General features: G+C 40.5%; 1 protein-coding gene across 2 annotated transcripts; it reads left to right on the top strand.

Moving 5' to 3' along the window:
• Positions 1-1462: 1462 nt before the first annotated feature.
• On the top strand, positions 1463-17303 carry epc1b (enhancer of polycomb homolog 1 (Drosophila) b). 2 transcript variants are annotated; one of them, XM_065262170.2, is made up of 15 exons: positions 1463-1772; positions 2652-2747; positions 10152-10311; positions 10438-10583; positions 10670-10876; positions 10981-11129; positions 11390-11534; positions 11736-11894; positions 11977-12066; positions 12150-12298; positions 12434-12798; positions 14884-15005; positions 15368-15500; positions 15611-15950; positions 16072-17303. In XM_065262170.2, exons 2-15 carry the CDS (start codon positions 2673-2675, stop codon positions 16142-16144), a joined length of 2313 nt encoding a protein of 770 aa, XP_065118242.1. In that variant the 5' UTR covers positions 1463-1772; positions 2652-2672; the 3' UTR covers positions 16145-17303. The 2 variants fall into 2 exon arrangements, with proteins under 2 accessions (XP_065118242.1, XP_065118241.1); XM_065262169.1 differs by lacking the exons at positions 1463-1772; positions 2652-2747 and adding an exon at positions 5443-5927.
• Positions 17304-19232: the final 1929 nt, after the last annotated feature.

A 19232-nucleotide genomic window follows, 5' to 3' on the forward strand; every position in this document is an offset into this window, starting at 1 on the left:
GATCAGTGATTACATAACGGCTACCGTAGTTGCAACACGCATTTGAGAAGGCGAGGCGCTAGAGAGCACTATTCGTTTGAATGCAAAATACAATTTTACCACTAGATGGGGTAAATCCTACTTATTGTCCCTTTAATTAAACTTCATAGTTTCATAGTTTCTGATAACTAGTAAGGTTCCATCCTATAAAGTTTTGCGGCTACACTGTCAAAAATTTCTGTAGAAATTACAGAATTACAGCTGTCTGCCAGTAACTTACTGTAGATTTAAATTTATGTTATTTACTCGCAATATAACTATGGTATTGCTACAAAAAATACGGGAAAAAATGGTTACTGTAATAAAACCATGGTTTTGCAAATGGTAATCAGTCATATCAGGCAATCATAACAAAAATTTAAATCTACAGTAAGTTACTGGCAAACAGTTGCATAACTGCAGCATTTTGTATACAGTGTATGCCTCTCTTGTCCAGACATTGTTCCCATTGTAGCAGGTGTGGTCGCAGGAATCAATCTCATTTCTACTTTCTCCATTTTATTTCTCAAATCATACTTTTAAGTGTTCTAGAAAATCCACAAGGGTGCTGTGACCATGGTGAACCCCAAATACGAAGGGAATTGATGCAGAACATATGGCAGTCACAGCTGCTTTGGCTTCAGGACCAAGATTTAACTTTGAACATCAAACATTGACCAACCAAATCACCACAATTTCACAAGACACATAAATCTTTGGTGTACGTATGTAAAGTTCTATCTCGAAATACCAGATAATTAATAAAAGCATGTTCAAATTGCCACTTTGTTGGTGTGAGCACAAATATACTGGTTTGGGTGTGTTCTTTTAAATGCAAATGAGTTAATCTCTGCACTAAATGGCACTGCTGTGGTTAAATGTTGCAGATTAAGGGGCGGTTTTATAATAACCATGATATTGCTACAAAAAACATGGTTACTGTAATCATCACAAGGGGTTTCTTCTGACATCACAAGGGGAGCCAAATTTCAATGACCTATTTTCACATGCTTGCAGAGAATGATTTATCAAAAAGTTAGGCTACTGGGTTGTTCTTTTTCACATTTTCTTTGTTAATAGAAGCATTTGGCACCCAATTATAGATAGCTATGTAATTTAATTATAAATATGTACTTTAAATATGACCCATTTTTTATTTCTAATGACTGCCTATGGAATCCCACAATCTCTTAGATCCAGCCTGTCAGTCTTTAAAAATATTTCCAAGCCAATGAAGCATCTATTGTGTTTTCTAAATGCAATCTTTGTCTGCTATTGTTCCTTGGTCTATGTAAAATTTATTTTCACACAGCCATTATTTCTGCCACGGCTTCTCTTTATGCTGCCACAGATCATATGCCCGAAGCTTCCCACAGGTGATTGGTGACGCTCACTGACCAATCAGGCGGCGTCTCGCTGCCATCGCAAAGTTATTAACCCTGTGGCAGTCTCGGACTCTCCCCGGGGTTTGCTTAGCCTTAGATCTTTAATCTGCCGCAAATAACTCTTTCATTTCCCTACCGGATCCGTTAGCGGGGCGTGTTGTCTTCATTCTAACCTCATGGATACTTTGCTCAAATCGCCTTGTCGATCGGAAGTGGAGGAAAAGGAGAGAGACAGCGTGTCTAACGACGTCTTTTATTTGCCAAACACCACATTGATGCGTTACACAGTTGCGCCGTCTGTTTACGGGCGAAACATAAAAATGTGGCAAAATCGGGACAGACCCCTGGAGATTAGTGGCCATGTAGCTGGTAAGTGTATGTTAAGTGTTTAAATGTGGATTGATCGATTCATGTCATTTGTTTAAAAACGAGTCGCTGAATGAGCCGAGTCCAACAGTGAACTTGGCAGGCGAGCGTCAGCATATTCCTACCGTCGTTATGTCAGCCTTGAAAATAACTCTAAATTGCTTTAGAAATGGGGTCTGGATTGAAAAAACGCCACTTTGATCAAATATCGAATTATTGAAGATAATTAGGGGTTAAAAGAAAGCCGAAGGTGCACTTTTCGCGCAGGTTTCATATCTGCAGAAAGGCTTTGACTGCGGATGGCCGCATCATCTCCCCACGTTAACTGCGTTTATGTGAATATAAGGCTACGTGTAGTTCAAATGATGCCACGATTATGGTTTTGTCTCATCAAATATTATTTTCGCTTTGTTAGCCTAAAAGGAAACAGCTGGGGATTGACTTTCATAACCCCTTTCGATTCGCGAGGTTCGCACGATGAGTTTAAAGCCCCGGTTGTTCATTTCGTAGAATACGAATTGGAGTTAAATATTTGTGAACGGACGATTGGGTTTTCACCAACACTTTTATTCCCGCGCTTGTGAAGCTACTAAAAATGCGTTATTGTTCATTGGTTGAACATGGTGGCGCTATTGCTGCTTTTTTAAACGTGGCAAAGGCATTACAAGACAACAGGCGGCAATGCATTCAATGCATTGATTTATCCTTGTTGGCACGGGAGAGGTGCGTGTGTTTATTCTTATATCATACGTCTGTTTCCATTGTATGGGTGAAGAGGTGATGCTTGAAAATATGGTGACATCCTTAACCTATGATAGTTGAGGTCAGGAATTAATGGTCAATGTTAATGTTTGTGTATGTATGTGTGTGTGTGTGTGACAGTGGACCAAAGAAAGGTGAACAATGCCGGATGAATTGTTACCCATCTGGAGGGCTGGAGTGTCCCCAGTTGGCACTGTGTGTCTCCGGAGAGCGAAGGTAAGACATCTGCTGCCACACACAGAACGCACTAGCACAAACTGTGTGTGATTGGGTTGGTCGATGATATCAGCAAAAAACTGAATGATCTCTTTTTGGTGAATTTCACACATCTCTGTTAAATCTGTACTCATTGAAATGAACAGATTATCCATTGGATAGTATCTAGGTGAGCACATTTGGTTACATTTTGGTACTGTTGTGGTACTTGCAGATTGTTTCACAGGTACAGTTGCTTTAACAAGCAGAAGAGGAATGATAAATGTTCTTGCAGTGAAATGTGATCTTGTGGGCGTCTCATTTCCACAGTAAGACAGTTGACTCTTTGATTCCTGTGGGGATTTTGCAGAATGATCATACGATAAAGCTAGAGAGAAATCATCATCAATTTGACATCCTTCTGACCTGTTTTTACCAGAAATGAGGATTCACTCATTGCTTTGATTCATGATGCTTTGTCTCCTTCATATACCTTTACCAATGATAAAGTCAGGTGGTTTTGAGTCTGTCATTTACTTATAGTATAGTTAGTTCTGGTAATTAACTAATTGGATATGGAATTATGCTGTTGCGCCTCAGTTAAGAAGCTCTGAAATGACAATATGTAAGCTTAAATGCAAAATTACAACTACTTGTATAGTCGCTGTGGCATTCAGTCGAAACTGGATTTATTTTTGAAGTCTTAAAAAATAATGGGTGTTGTCATGTTGCTTTGAGGCCAAATATTATTATTGTAGTGCTACATTTGTTTTAGGAACTAACATTACAATAATTGTATTTTTTTCAATAGTCAATCTACAAGAGTCCCCCTGTAGTCAATAATTTTATCACTTAAAGCCCCGCTAACCTACAAAATGCACTTATAAATGTGTTTCTAGCAGTGTTTGTGCAGAAACATCCTGTTATTATACAAATCCATCTATTCTTCTTTGTATAATCTCTTTTAACTCTTTTCCCCGCTATAAGGGAAAACGCCTGCCAATGACGAGTATTTACGGCTTTCCGCAATACAGCTATTATCCACCAGGTGGATACCTCTTCCGCAACTTTTAAAACCCGGAAGTGTCGCCCTAGGGCAAACAGGTGTATGCAGGTGGGCAGGGTTTCATATTTTAATGAAGCTTCCCTGGGCTCCGTGGAGCTATTGATTAGCGGACCTGCACCTGCCGTTAGCATTCCATTGACTTCCATTCATTTTGGCGTCACTTTGACAGCAAATAACTTTATATCTGAGCTGTTTTAAGACTCCATTTGTCCATTAATTATTTCTAAAGAAACACGAAAATGTATGAAAGGCTCCATTACCATGTATCTTACGTCATGGCCCAGTAGAAGCAGTTTTTGTAAAAATAGGCTAACAATTGCGTCATAACCTGCAACTCTCTGTCGCACAGTAGAGAAATTACCGTATGGACAGGAGGAAAAGCTCGTAGGCAATCTTTTACTGTGTATGAGGCAATCGGGTGGACGTGGAGGCATAAAGTCAAGGGAGATTATTAATCAGAATACTTACCAAAATTTGCTCCTGTTCACGCTCACCGTCTCTGCAAGATTTGGAGGGTTATTCAGATTTCTCTTGGCACGACTATTAGGAGACTTACAATTGTCAGACAGGTTGCTCACATGACATCTACGTCATCAAGGAAGTGCGTGCTTCTAATTGATTACTTGTCTCCGTTGAATCCAATGGGGTTGCTGTGTCCATTTCTTTTACTGTGGTGTATGTCCGTGTATGTTTGGAGGATCATTCTGAATCTGATCTCTATCAAAAGTCCTTCACGAAAATGGAATTATCTCAGGTTTTACTCAAAATTTGGTGTTTTTGAAGAAAACTACCCATATGGAGGTGATAAAAAAACTAATGAGGGTAGGATGAAACGTGTTTTGTTTTAAAGCAGAGGGTCTGTTCTATCATTTCATATTGCATGTTTATATATTTTAAAAAGAAAATTTTTTGGAAGGCATTAATCTTTTGTGAAAATCATGAGAAATGCTGGCGCTGCTGGCAACTTCAAAAAAAATTTGTTGAATGGCAGCAGTCAAACAAAATAGGCTGTTGGGGATCCCCTATCAATGGGATGTAACATTGATTACGCCCCAACCATAACCGCTCATAAACTCTGCCTTATGAGCGCATAGTTTAACTTTTTGCCAGAGACACATGTTTTGATGTAGTCCAAAGCACGTGTACGCGCTTTACCCACTGCTCTGCATACGAGGAGGGGACCGGAAGATTTCTTGCATTTAAAGAGACACACATAAAAACAGCATGTTTTTTTGCAAAAATGAATTCACATTTCTACTTTTATAAACTTGTCAATATGCTTCCGTTGGTACTGCATTAAGCATTTTTGTTTATCAATTGTAATTTTGGAGGCGAATTTTGTCATTTATATGGAAGCTGAAATAAACCATACTAATACTGCACAGAGCTGCCAGTACTCCTATTATATATAATTATGACATTAATATTCAAGAGCAATTTTTAGCAGTGGCTAGACTAGGAAACCGGCCGTTAAGAAATTAAACTTTAAAAAATCATTTTTTTTTTACATAAATGCATTGCTTGCTAGATTTTGCCCCGGTGCGTGTACATAAACATTTTAGAAGTTTTTGAAGTAAAGCGCGCTGTGCAAAAAGATTGGGCGTGACTTTTACACCCTCCCCCTCTCTCTCCGCACGCTACGAGCGCATGCGTCGTAAGCCCATGTGGGAATGGCTGATCTGGGATCGGGGGGTTGGGCCGCCGAGCACTAGCAAAACGTTAAAGAGTGTTTTTAATGTCCGCCATGTTGGCCATGGCGCACTGAGCCTGGAATCAGGGACCGGAGCGCGCTGGAAGCATACACCGAGAGAGAGCGACCGATACCCGGCCTGGCGCCTCCGCTCGACCCGCCACCTCTACCGACCGACCCGTGCCCTGCTGGACACCGAACCGGCATCATCCATGAGAACTTTAATCGGACTAGTAGGGAACATTAGGGGATTGGATAGGTATATGCTGCATTTGAAATTATAAAGAATAAAATGAGTAAACTGTCGTTTCGGGCGCGGGCGCTGGACGCTTCCAAGCCTCTACCCGTCTTCCGCTGCGAGGACCTGCCCGACCTGCACGAATATGCGTCTATTAACCGGGCAGTGCCACAGATGCCCACGGGGATGGAGAAAGAGGAGGAATCGGTACGTTTTAATGCTCAGAGCAATGTATATTGAAAATAAATCTGTTTTATTGCAAGAGGCGCGTCCCTTGTTTCTCTGCGCCAGTGTACACAAAATGGCCGCCGTTTGTCATACAGAAACGCCTCAAATGTGTCGCTATCTGTCGAGTAAGTTGTTGTTTAGCGATATGTACATGAACGATAGGATTTTTACTCTACGTATGTAATTTCTGTGGAGATTTTCATGCAGTATTTTTACCGAAAGACGGTTTACTGAGTACAAAGGAGTCACGTGACCTGTGGCAGAACCGCCATTTTGTTGCTTTTTCTGACGGCTGCGCGTAGTTGCAGTACCCGGCAGAGATACACAGGGGGCGCCTGTCTCTGCTCTCCCGCATTGCAATCACCAATTAACACCCATCAAAACCATTATAGGCCTCCAGCATACCATACTGGTGCAGTATTCTGTCATGGCTGAATGGTTCACAGTGCAAAAATACATCATTGAACAAGTTATTCATTAGCGTAGTAGTTGTCATGTTGGGCAAACGCATTTTTAATGGCATGTATGTTATTAATGAGAATAACCGTAAATATACTATGTGAATGCATCGCTTTTTGACAGAGGAACCCTATATGGTCCCACTGTTCTGCTTGGGTGTGTGCTTTGGGGGAGAGCAGAGGTGCACATGAGGCCTTGTTTTATCACAGGGAGTTAAATCACTTAGTAGCTTCAGTTTAATAATTATCTCAATGGAAAATACTGTAGTATATTTTAGTGTTTGCTGCACTAAATTGAAGTTATTTTTTGAATACTACAGTTGTAGATTTTCAAGTATGCTACAATATGTAGACTAAAAGTTATCTTTAATACTACATAATGTGTATTAATAAATGTAGTAATTATTATTTTTTTGTAATATTCTGCATATACTACAATATTGTTTTCATTTAAGATTGTGCAGCAAATTAAATGGCTAAACTGTGCCTTTGAGTACATGGTGTTCCATTCTGTATTTGTTTTATAAATACTTATGGAGATCACTAGACTTATCTAATGGTGTAGTAATGTATGCAAATTTGTCTGGGGGCAATAAACACATTTTTAATGCATAAATACGGTTCATTAAAAGGCCGGGTTTGACAATAAAAACAAAGTAGCTTTAGCGTTAGCTGTGCTGCTGTGTGAAAACAGGTGTTAAATAGAGAAAGTGTTATGACTATTTGTATGCAATTGTAGTGCAGGGCATGGGGCCTGGGCACAGGATGTATAATGTTGATATGCATGGAGGGATTGCAAATGTTTTTATACGTGAACTCTATTAAAAATGTAGTATTGGTTATAAATGCATCCTTGTCAGCATGCAAGTCACACAAGCATATCATTGCATTGAGCGCTCAGTGAAGATTTGCTAGTGAAAGAGGAAAATGAGGTTGAGTGAGAGGTCAGTTTTTGGATTGTGGTTTGGAGCCGTCACGCTAAATGTTTGTGTCTGATAGATCTAGCGTTGTCGGTGGGTTTGCTAGCTACACTTGTTTGAATTGAAGCATTAGTTTGTTTTAAGTGGTATGCTTCTTTGGTTCATTTACAATTTGTAGTAAGATTAAATAACATTAGCATGGTTTTGCCACACTCAACCCTACTTGCAAATGTCCCTCCATTTGACACAACTAAAAGGTTGGTTTAAAAAAAAACCTATATACATAAGCAAAAGTGCTTCATTATTATTTAAAGGTGCCAGAAATGCATTGAAATAATGTTAAATTGCTTTCTGGTATCTACATGGAATACATGCATCTTTATTAAGTGCAAAATTATTTAGAGACTGTTTTATATTTACATATACAACCCTGGTATTTGTCTTTAGAATTAAATGGTCTATTATTACCTTATTTGAAAGGGTCATGAATAATAATGTTGAGCTCTGCTCTGATTGGCTGATTCACAGAGCAGTTCTGATTTGTAGCTCCGTGTATGTGTGTAAACATATCTTATGTTTGTTTGAGTCTGTATCAGACAAATGTACATAATTATCAGTTGTTTGGAGATTGTTAAAGGGGCACTCCTTTTTTTTTTTTTTTTTTTTTTTTTTTTTTGAAAAAATGCTCATTTTCCAGCTCCCTTGGAGTTAAATATTTGATTTTTACCGTTTTGGAATCCATTCAGCTGATCCTCTGGGTCTGACGCGTCCACTTTTAGCATAGCTTTGCAAAATCCATTGAATCTGATTGGACCATTAGCATCATGCAATGATATTACGCAGCAGCCGAAAATAGTCCCCTTAATAACTTTCAATGGCAGGGGACTATTGACGGGCAGTGCGTAATATCGTTGCGCCTCCTGCAGCCATGTTACAAGTCCTTGATTATTACGCCAGAATGAGAGAAAATCGCAACTTTTAATTTTCTGTTGGTCTTAGTACACAATGTAACTACAGAAGGGTCACGTTTTAAATAGGAAAAATATCCAAACTCTTTGGATATTTTTTTGTGGGATGCTGATGGTCTAATCAAATTCAGTGGATTGTGCTAAGCTATGCTAAAAGTGGTAGTGCCAGACCAGCTCAATGGATTCAAAATCAAATGTTTAACTCTAGGGGAGCTGGAAAATGAGCATCTTTTCAAAAAAAGTGGAGTGTCCCTTTAACTCGTCAATAAAGAGAAAACCCTTCCCTGACATTGACGAGTTTTCCGGCAATCCGTGTTTCTGCTATTATCTGCCAGGTGACAATCTTAGCCAACTTATAAAACCCAGAAGTATTACCTTAGGGCAAACGGTTCAAACTCCATACATTTTAAGGATTGCTTAGAATCTGATCTCTCTTAAAAATTCCTGCAGAAAAATTCAATTATCTCAGCTTTTTGCTTAAAATTTATTATTTTTGAAGAAACCTACCTATATTCAAGAGGTGATAAAAAGAGAACAAATAAATGTAGGATGAAGCTTTTTTAAAATTGATATATTGTATGTTTACATTTAAAAAAGATTGTTTTTTTGGAAGGGATTAAACTTTTGTGAAAACCATCAATGCTGGCGCTGGCTTGCAACTTTAAAAAAAAAATGCAGGCGGGGAAAGAGTTAATGGACGTTTCTGAGTAGTAAGTTTGTGAGGGGTTTCAATATGGACATGCAAAACGTAACCATAACATCAATAGTAGAACTTCAGCCTGAACCCTAAAAGCATATAGCGTTAACTAGCATATAGCGCTAGTCACAACTTTGTTTTTAGCATTGTAGCAACATTGTAGTAATTTAATGTTGGGGCGTCCATCTCGACTGTAACGTTTTAGTTGGTGTTATGTTAAGATTGGCCTGTTTTCCGGCGGCCTTTTGCATGAACAAGGAATATGAGGAGGAAACAATTGTGTTTAAGGTAGGGATGCACCGATAGGATTTTTTGGGCCGATGCCGATTTAAACAGACAACTTCTGGCCGATACCGATATTAAGCACTTGTATACAATACTATACAAGCTGGTCTATAAGCTAGTTTATTTCTGCATCAAATTATTTTTACTGAACATGGATTGGATCTAATTACCATTTAACTGACCAACATAATAAGAGAGGCACAAATTAAGCTAAAACTAATATAATAAGACAGGATGACAACCTTAAAAGGTGGTTTATGCTATTCAGCATTTATTTTATTAACAACATTAACTTTTTTTTTTTTTTACATATAATGGATTTTTTATGCAGTTAATTAATAAACATATGGTAACGGTATCGGCCTTTCTCGTACTATTGCCGATATGCCAATGCTTTCAAATTCATCAAAAATTGGCCGATAAATATTGGCGGTCGATACATCGGTGCATCACTAGTTTAAGGCTTATGATATGTCATTACCGTGTACAGAGCTCTTATTATTCATTTATGCTTTGGTAAATATGGTTTGTCATTCTGCGGCATCTTTAAATAAACAGCGAGTCTTACAGCTCTTAAGTTTTGTGGTGTATTACGTTCTCATGAATGTATGTTTATATTTACGTGCTTTCATGTGGATTCCTATAGTTCAGTCAATGGTGAAGCAGATCAGGTTCTGTTATGCATTGAAATTCAGCTCAGATGTGCCGTTGTAAAGGGAGGATGTGAAACTACACAGTTTTAAATTTATGATGGCTAATGTTAGAATTTGTTTACATGACAGCACCACCCAGCCAAACCTATAAACAAATATGCAAATGACCTGCATATGCATCTAACTTTGTACCTGAAGGCTAATTATTTATTCTCCATGCAGGAGCACCATCTCCAGCGGGCAATATCTGCTCAGCAGGTGTTTGGGGAGAAAAGGGAAAACATGGTGATTCCTGTCCCAGAGGCCGAGAGCAACATCGCCTACTATGACTCGCTATACCCAGGGGACTTCAAAATGCCCAAACAGCTCATTCACTTACAGCGTGAGTTGATTGCTTTTCACCCAGGCTATTTGATGTTTGTTAGACTTATTGTCATTTAATTTGAGTGCTGTGGTGAGGTCGAGGGATGCCTTGGCAGTTTTTTGACTTTCCATTTCCCTCCCATAGCATTCAGCCTGGACACAGAACAGCCGGATTTTGACCTGGACTCTGAGGATGACACATTTGTAAATAAGCTGAGAAAGAAAATGGACGTGGGGCCACTTCAGTTTGAGGAGATGATTGACCGGCTGGAGAAAGGCAGTGGACAGCAGGTACTAGAGATGCTAGAGAAACCAAAACTTTCCATTTTATGTTGTTTTTTTCTGTTTGTGCTTAACATTTCTTCTCTCTCTTTTAGCCGGTTTCTCTGCAGGAAGCCAAACTGTTGTTAAAGGAGGATGATGAACTGATTCAGGAGGTGTACGAGTACTGGAGCAGGAAGAGAAAAGGATGTCAGAGCGGCTCTGTAATCCCTGTAGTCAAACAGGAGAGGCGTGACGTCTCCAGCACCGGTGACCCCTATGTGGCCTTTAGACGCAGAACGGAGAAGATGCAGACCCGGAAGGTGAGAATCTGAGCAAGATCATCTTCCATAAGTTGTGTCTGCAGATTTGTGTAAAGCCGAAGCTTTGTAGATGTGTCTTCAAGTTTGCGTCATCTCTCCTGCAGAACCGTAAGAATGATGAAGCTTCTTATGAAAAGATGCTGAAGCTCCGTAGGGACTTGAGCCGAGCCGTCACCATCCTGGAGATGATCAAGAGACGAGAAAAGAGCAAGAGAGAGATGCTGCATCTCACACTAGAGATAGTGGAGAAGAGGTACAAAATAATGTGCGGTCGTGTGTTTCCTTACTTTTCCAGTCGAGTTCCTTTTTTTTTTTTTCAAATTGTAAAACCGTAGTTGTTCTACATTAATCTTTTTTCACAAGTTTAAATTTTTACAAGTTTACATTTAAGTCTTTTTTCAGTAATTGCAGATGACTGGACACGTAAAATGGGTTGTATGGGTGTAAAATGGGTTGTTTAGCGCAGATGCAGTGTTTGCTTTGAGATTTTGATGTGCGTCTTTGTGTCTTTAGGAACAACATGTCTGATTTCGGAGGCGAGGTGATGGCGGAGGTTCTGGCTCAGAGGGCTCTGGAGAAGCCTGTCATCCCCCTCATCCCAATCACAAACAGCAGCCAGTACAGACACACAGAGCACGACCGGGACTACAAGAGCAAGGTACACACGCACATCCCGGTCTATACATGGGACCGTTGGCTTCCTTACATGAAAATATTTTTTTCTAGCTACATGCTAGTTTATACGCTTCCCACAGTGTTTGCCTGCAATTCATAAAACTACACAATTGTGTGTGTAATGTGATATCTATTTATTGTCTTCATCCATCTGTATTTGTTTGTATGACGTCATTGTAAATAGGTTGATAAGCCAGAGGTGGTACGGCAGAAAAGGAAGTATGAAAAGAAGGCCAAGCCGTTGCCATTGGCAGGCTCCGCCCACTCGGGCCCGTCTGTCTTTAACACTAAAGACCTCAATCAATATGACTTTCCCAGCTCAGATGATGAACCCTTTTCTCAGGTACACACGCATAATAAAAAATATAGACCCTGCTCATTTCCCCAACTTTTACCTATGGTAACACTCGCTCTCATGTCCTCAGATGCTCTCCGGTTCTTCAGAAGCTGAGGAGGAGAATGACCCAGATGGTGTGTTTGCGTTTCGGAGGAGAACAGGCTGTCAATATCACGCTGTAAGTTGTGAGGCATCTTAGGAATATTCTGTATAATGCGAAAGTCTAGGTTTTATTGGTAAATTATTTAATCACTCTATCAGGCCCGTTCGGGAACCGCAGGCGATTGGCCCTGGTCTGATCCAGCTGAGGGCGGGTTAGGTGATGTGCGATATCGCTACTCTCTGACCACGCTCACAGTGCCACGCCGATGCTTGGGGTTGGCACGACGACGAGTAAGCAGAGGGGGCAGGTGAGGTTTTTATTTTACAGATGCCGGTATATCAGTGCATCTCTAATTCTAATGCATTAAGAATAATGCATGTTTTTTCTGTATATTTCGATAATATACCAGTTGTATTTACTTAACTCTGATGTCTGCATGTAGGGTCTTATTGGACCGGGCCCACTCAGATTGGGATGCTGTGTATCACGGGCTGGACCCGGATTCCTCCGTGTTCCCTTCGCAGTCTCCAACTCAGCAGCACAGCATGGATACCTCACACACCAGCACTGATACCTCTTCAGCCTCCTTATCTTCACCCAACCTCGCGCAACTCCTTCTCAACATTAAAGCCTGTCGCTGGAGGCATTTTAAGCCTCGGGCGGCACCGCCGGACGACCCCGACAATCCGGAGCACTGGTCTGCACGGAGACCCCGCCGCGGCTTTCTCATCCGGCCAATCAGCACGCTTCGGGGACGGGGAGGATCCGCTTCCTCCATTCGACCTCCTCCCCCACCACCCACACCTGGTGAGTCCTTGAATCCTCTACTGGTCTTACGAGTAGCTGCTTGTTTTTGTGAATATTTACACCCTTGTTGATGCATCTTGATGAATCATGCTACCAAATTTTACAATGTCTGACCAAGCTGTGTTTTGATCATCTTGTAATATGCTTGCGAATGTAATGCTCGGTTAACTTAAGTAAACAAGGCTTGATGACATACGTAGCCTGCATATGCGACCTCTGGTGGCTGCAGCTTACTGTTTGACAAACGGCCACTGTCCTAATATCAGCATAAAGTTGTTTTTACTATGTGCTTTTTATTGTTTGTCTGAGATGCATTGTCTGTGTTGATCTGTGTCAGATGTGTAGTGTCTAAGCAGATTAAACCCTCACACGGAGTTTACATTTCCAGTGTAAAGAATTGGACAAATATTAAGAATAAGATTTCATTGGAGTTAAACATTTGGCTAAAAGTAATAATTTGTTACATTTTATATAGAGCTTTTCTGCAGACCTCAAAGTGCTTTATATATGAATGGGGGAGTCTCCTCAACCACCACCAATTGCAGCATCCACCTGGATGATGCGACGGCAGCCATATTGCGCCAGAACGCCCACCACACATCAGCTTATTAGTGGAGAGGACACCAAGTGATATAGCCAATTAGTATGAGGGATGATTAGTAGGCCAATGGGCAAGTTTGGCCAGGATGCCGGGGCACACCCCTACTCTTTTACGAATGACATCCTGGGATTTTTAATGACCACAGAGAGTCAGGACCTCATTTTAACGTCTCATCCGAAAGACGGTGCTCTTTGATAGTATAGTGTCCCCATCACTATACTGGGGTGTTAGGACCCACACAGACCACAGGGTGAGCACCCCCTGCTGGTCTCACTAACACCTCTACCAGCAGCAACCTGGCTTTCCCAGGTGGTCTCCCATCCAATTACTGACCAGGCTCAGCCCTGCTTAGCTTCAGTGGGCAAAAGTAAGCATTTTCTCACTCTTAAAGGTGACATAGAATGATTGAACGGGGTATTTATCCTTGTTCTGTGATGTGACATGTAGACAAAAATGTTTTTGATTGGGTCTGTAATGCCTTAGAAGCTTCCTAAAAACCTCTCTCAGATAGCTCTATTAGGGTGGGGGATTTTAAACAAGTGGTTTTGCACCTATTTGGCTCCCCCTACTGGCTTAACTTGCAATCTCATTACTAATTGGCTGACTTTGCTGCCACTCAAAAAATTTAGCCAATTATTTTAAAGTGGAGGGGCAGTGCGATGCCTGTGATGTCATAAGCATCAGTTTTTCAGATTGGGTTGTTTTCTGGCTGACATTTCTAAAGGAGGAATTTCTATGAGACTGAGATGTTTAGCATGTCTAGCACTTTTTGTATGTTCGTGAATGTGGGTAGACTACCATTATTCAACAAAGACAAGGTAAAAATGTTTTTTCATTCTCTGTCCCCTTTAAGTGAACGTAACAAGCAGGTCCGCTAGCACCCTCTGCAGGCATTTGTTATACATAATGCTGGATTTTATTGCACATGTTTACTTGTTTTAAAACTTTATTTGAAACAATTGTTATTGCTTCGTCATTATTATGTAATTTTAAAGGTTATGCTCACTTGGGACTATTCCCCCACAAAAATTACTTCATTATCAATTAGCAAAATAATTTTAAGGTACGGTCTTAGATTAGTTAAACATTACAAAATATTATGATTTTTAGTTTCGCTTTCATTTATTTTCTTATTGAGGATTTCTTAAAATTGTAAAAATCTCGTTATCGTGAACCCAATCTTGTGTCTCGTCTCGTGGAGTAAGTGTCTCGTCAAACACCACTAATTAGATTTTTTTTCACCATGTAAATAGCCTTACAAGCTGTCAGGGCGTTTAAAAAAGAATCAAAAGAAATGAAGCAATTTAGTAAATTAATATAAAGGAACTGTTGCGAGTTGTTGCTCATGTATAGCTTAGTAGTAGAGCATTGGGTCAGCAAAGCAAAAGTCATGGGTTCGAACCCAAGTTGCTTTTGATAAAAGCTAGTTACTGTTGTTACTGACTTTTTCGCCATAATTATTAATTTTTGTTGCTGTCCTGTAGCTTTCACTGCTGAGCAGTACCAGCAGCACCAGGAGCAGCTCGCTCTGATGCAGAAACAACAGCTTGAGCAGGTCCAACTTCAGCAGCAGGCTGCCGGTACAGCTGTCCCTCACAACACAAAGGTGAATCTTATGCACAAACATCAAGAGTTCGCTATTACATGTTATAGTTACCATAATGCATTATTACCTTAGAGTTCAGAACTAATTAAACTTTTTTTGAGTTATACGTCAGATGTAACATCTTAACCTGCTTTAACCATGTTTCTGGCATAGTAAACTAGTATATTGCATTGTATCAGGATGCAACACACAATAGGCGCACTCTCTGGATGTCCATCCCTCACAGCCTTGTTTTGAAATCAACATGGTGGCAGGCTGATTAAGGCATATAGCATAACCTCTGATCTTATGCAAATGTTTGTCTCGTTCACATATAAATATGTAAAAAACGTGATAACATGGGAATAATTTTTTGCTTTTAGAGTTTGGTATCGAAGATGATCGACGCTGCCAGCGCTCAGTTGGCAGCCTCTGCGCTTGTCACTCCCGACCAGCTGCTTGCGCTTAAGAGCAAAGAGGAGGGTACTGGTGTCAATGGAGTCGTCCCGGCCTCAGGTTGGTTTTGTGGTTTAGACTTGTATTTGATAGTTTTCATGTTTTAAGTGTGTTAAGGCAAAGTTTTTTTGTTCTTTATACTCATGCATATGCTATGACCAATTTTGCAGGCATCTATAAGGGCTTACATCACTCGAGTTCTGCAATGTCCTCCATCCATCTGTCTTCTGGCCCTACCTCCACCTCATCCCCCTCTCCCGCAGCTGCCACCACTAACAACGGAACATCCTCAGCCAATCACAACGTTGGCATGACCGGCCCCGCCACTGCCCAGGCGATGATGGGCGGGGCCGTGAGAGTAAGCGTGCCCTCGACAGCGGGCACCTTGAGCGTACGGACGTTGCAGCGTCAGCCCACTGTTCCGCCGTCTGCGCTAAAGCTTGCTGCCAATGCCAACAGACCCATCCCAAAGGTCACCACGGGGTCAACCACCCTCGACATGGGGCCCAGGTGAGATTTTTACAATGTATCTGTATGACAATTATATATTAGATTCACTTACTTTTGCAGAATTTAATGGGATCACCCAGCATACCTTTTATGTTGTTTTATAATCAATTGTTTCTTGCAGGGATAATCACGATCAAGAGAAACCTCCGCTAAACAGTTTGACAGACAACACAGTGGCCATGGAGGTTACGTAGCCCCGCCTCTCAACCTATCACACACCATCCCTCAAATCGAGGCATCTCCTTTAGGTGCTATGCATCATAGTGACGCTGTTTCCATGGCAGCCGTTGGGACTTAATTGCAATTCTCATCTCTCTGTTTCCAATTTTTTTTGTTACTATTAATATCAACGTCTGTAAATTATGAAATATGGAAATGATTCTATGTACATGCATATTTGTAATACACCCCTTGTATATAACATTACTTGAATACAAAAATTGTTCATTTGTGATGTTTTGCACTTGGGAAAAAATCTGAAAAAAACTGCGATTTTCGTAGCGTGCGTGCGTGGGTGTGTGTCAGATTGTGAATGTTAGAAGGTGTTTGTGTGACTGTGTATCTGAATGTATGTGTCACATGCATGGTGAAAAACCTGCTGTTTTATCTATTTATTGTGAGGTGTTTACAGGTTTTGTTTTCTTATTTTTCAATACACTGTAACCTCTTGGGTTTCTGTGCAGTGTGTATGTGTCTGTGTGTGTAGTTGAAGCTGTTTTATGTGAACATCTCTAGTTGGAAAAAAGCAGCAGGGGTTTCTTTCTGTCTCTTTTTCTCTCTCTCTCTCTCATGTGGCTGCTCCCACTCCACTCAAGCACTATTTTTTTTTTTATCAATGCTGCTTTTGTATGATTTAAATTTTTTTTTTATCGGAAAGCCCCTTTGTCATTTTGGGGGTTTAAAATCCCTGTTGGAGTCCTTTTGGAGTTTGTGAAACTTTTGTTTATTACCTCTGTTTTGATGACTGATTGTATGTCCCTGTGTCTGTTATGTGTGTAACAGAAGTTCATAAGGGAGAGAGGACTATGGTATGTTTCTTTATCATCATCATTCCACTTTATATGAAAATAAGGAAAATGAACAAAAAAGGGACGTTGTATTTCCTGTAAGACTTTATGGTGGCACCCGTACCTGTGGGGCCAGCGTGAGCTCTCTTCTGTGAAGAGGATGGTACCTCACAAGGCTATTCGTAGTTGTTTTGTATGTACCACAATCTGAATGCCCGTTCCAATGGCATCATCTATCTTTGAGGTGTTTTTTTTACAGTCCCACCTGGAAGAATGAATTAAAAAACTTATATGACAAAATGTTTAATAAACCCAGGGCATTAAGTGTTTGGCCAGCACAATTCTTTCTTTGAGTCTTTTCTCAGATTTTGTGTGAAGTTATATTTCTATGATGAAATTAATGGTATATTCCTCCATTTCGGGGTGTAGAAAAATGTGGGGTAAATAAGAGACAATAGATCATTTTTTGAGACCATATATTTTGAAGGGATTTTTATATACAGCTGCCTGTTATCAAGAGTAACATGAGAAAGATGCTTGAAAGATGAACATACTCTAAATACCAGGTAAGATTTTAAAAGTCACAAATATTGGTGATTTGCCTGGGTATTTATTTAAAGGAGCTGTATGCAAGACTTCAACTGAATTAAAGAAAAATACTATATTTGTAGATATTTAGGAAACAAAGTTTACGTATCTGGTCTCTGTGGTTCTGCCAATTCGACAGCTCGGTTGCCAGTTATGCATAATACAAGCGGTTTCTGCTTATGTTAATTTTGAGTATGTTAAGCGTAGTACAGGGCTCTCAAGTCTCATGCATTTCAGCCAGTTCCCATGCCACACCTTGTATTTCTTAGGCTGAAAATAAGAAATTCATCCTATATACAAAATACACTCCCCTACAGGATTATTAGGAACACCTGTTCCGTTTCTCAATGCAATTATCTAATCATCCAATCACATGGCAGTTGCTTCAATGCATTTAGGGGTGTGGTGCTGGTCAAGACAATCTCTTGAACTCCAAACTGAATGTCAGAATGGGAAGAAAGGTGATTTAAGCAATTTTGAGCGTGGGATGGTTGTTGCTTCCGGACAGGCCGGTCTGAGTATTTCACAATCTGCTCAGTTACTGGGATTTTCACACACACACAACCATTTCTAGGGTTTACAAAAATGGTGTGAAAAGGGAAAAACATCCAGTATGCAGCAGTCCTGTGGGTGAAAATGCCTTGTTGATGCTAGAGGTCAGAGGAGAATGTGCCGACTGATTCAAGCTGATCGAAGAGCAACTTTGACTGAAATAACCACTCGTTACAACATAGGTATGCAGCAAAGCATTTGTGAAGCCACAGCACGCACAACCTTGAGGCAGATGGGCTGCAACAGCAGAAGAACCCACCGGGTACCACTCATCTCCACTAAAAATAGGAAAATAGGGCTAGATTTTGCACTAGCTCACCAAAATTGGACAGTTGAAGACTGGAAAAATGTTGCCTGGTCTGATGAGTCTCAATTTCTGTTGAGACTTTCAGATGGTAGAGTCAGAATTTGGTTTAAACAGAATGAGAACATGAATCCATCATGCCTTGTTACCACTGTCCATGCTGCTGGTGTAATGGTGTGGGGGATGTTTTCTTGGCACACTTTAGGCCCCTTGGTGCCAATTGGGCATCGTTTAAATGCCACGGCCTACCTGAGCATTGTTTCTGACCATGTTCTTCCCTAAAATGGGCACCCACAGTCACCAAATCTCAACCCAATAGAGCATATTTGGGATGTGGTGGAACGGGAGCTTCCTGCCCTGGATGTGCATCCCACAAATCTCAATCAACTCCAAGATGCTGTCCTATCAATATGGGCCAACATATCTAAAGAACGCTTTCAGCACCTTGTTGAATCAATGCCATGTAGAATTAAGGCAGGTGAGTGTAGATGAGGCGCAGACGGGGGTTCATAGCGGTCTCTATTTTTTTAGGGGTGCTTAACTTCATGCAAACCCTGTCATCAAGGCATCAAAGTGTGGCACCAATTATAAATGTATTTTTAAATTTACAAAACAACTTAGACTTACCAATTTTTATAATTTATGTTTGTACTGGTCCATTATGAACAATAGGTTAAATTTAACTGCTAGCAAATAACTGCTAGGCCAAGGGGCCTCTGCTGCAAATACCTTGGCCCTTCCCTAATCTCACTCCAAACTTTTGATAAAATTTGCGAGCCCTGGTAGTATTACATCCTCCTTCATACATCTAAAGAGTCTTTAGTTTGATCA

Source organism: Paramisgurnus dabryanus, chromosome 6 (genome assembly GCF_030506205.2).
Source record: "Paramisgurnus dabryanus chromosome 6, PD_genome_1.1, whole genome shotgun sequence".
NCBI lineage: Eukaryota > Metazoa > Chordata > Actinopteri > Cypriniformes > Cobitidae > Paramisgurnus > Paramisgurnus dabryanus.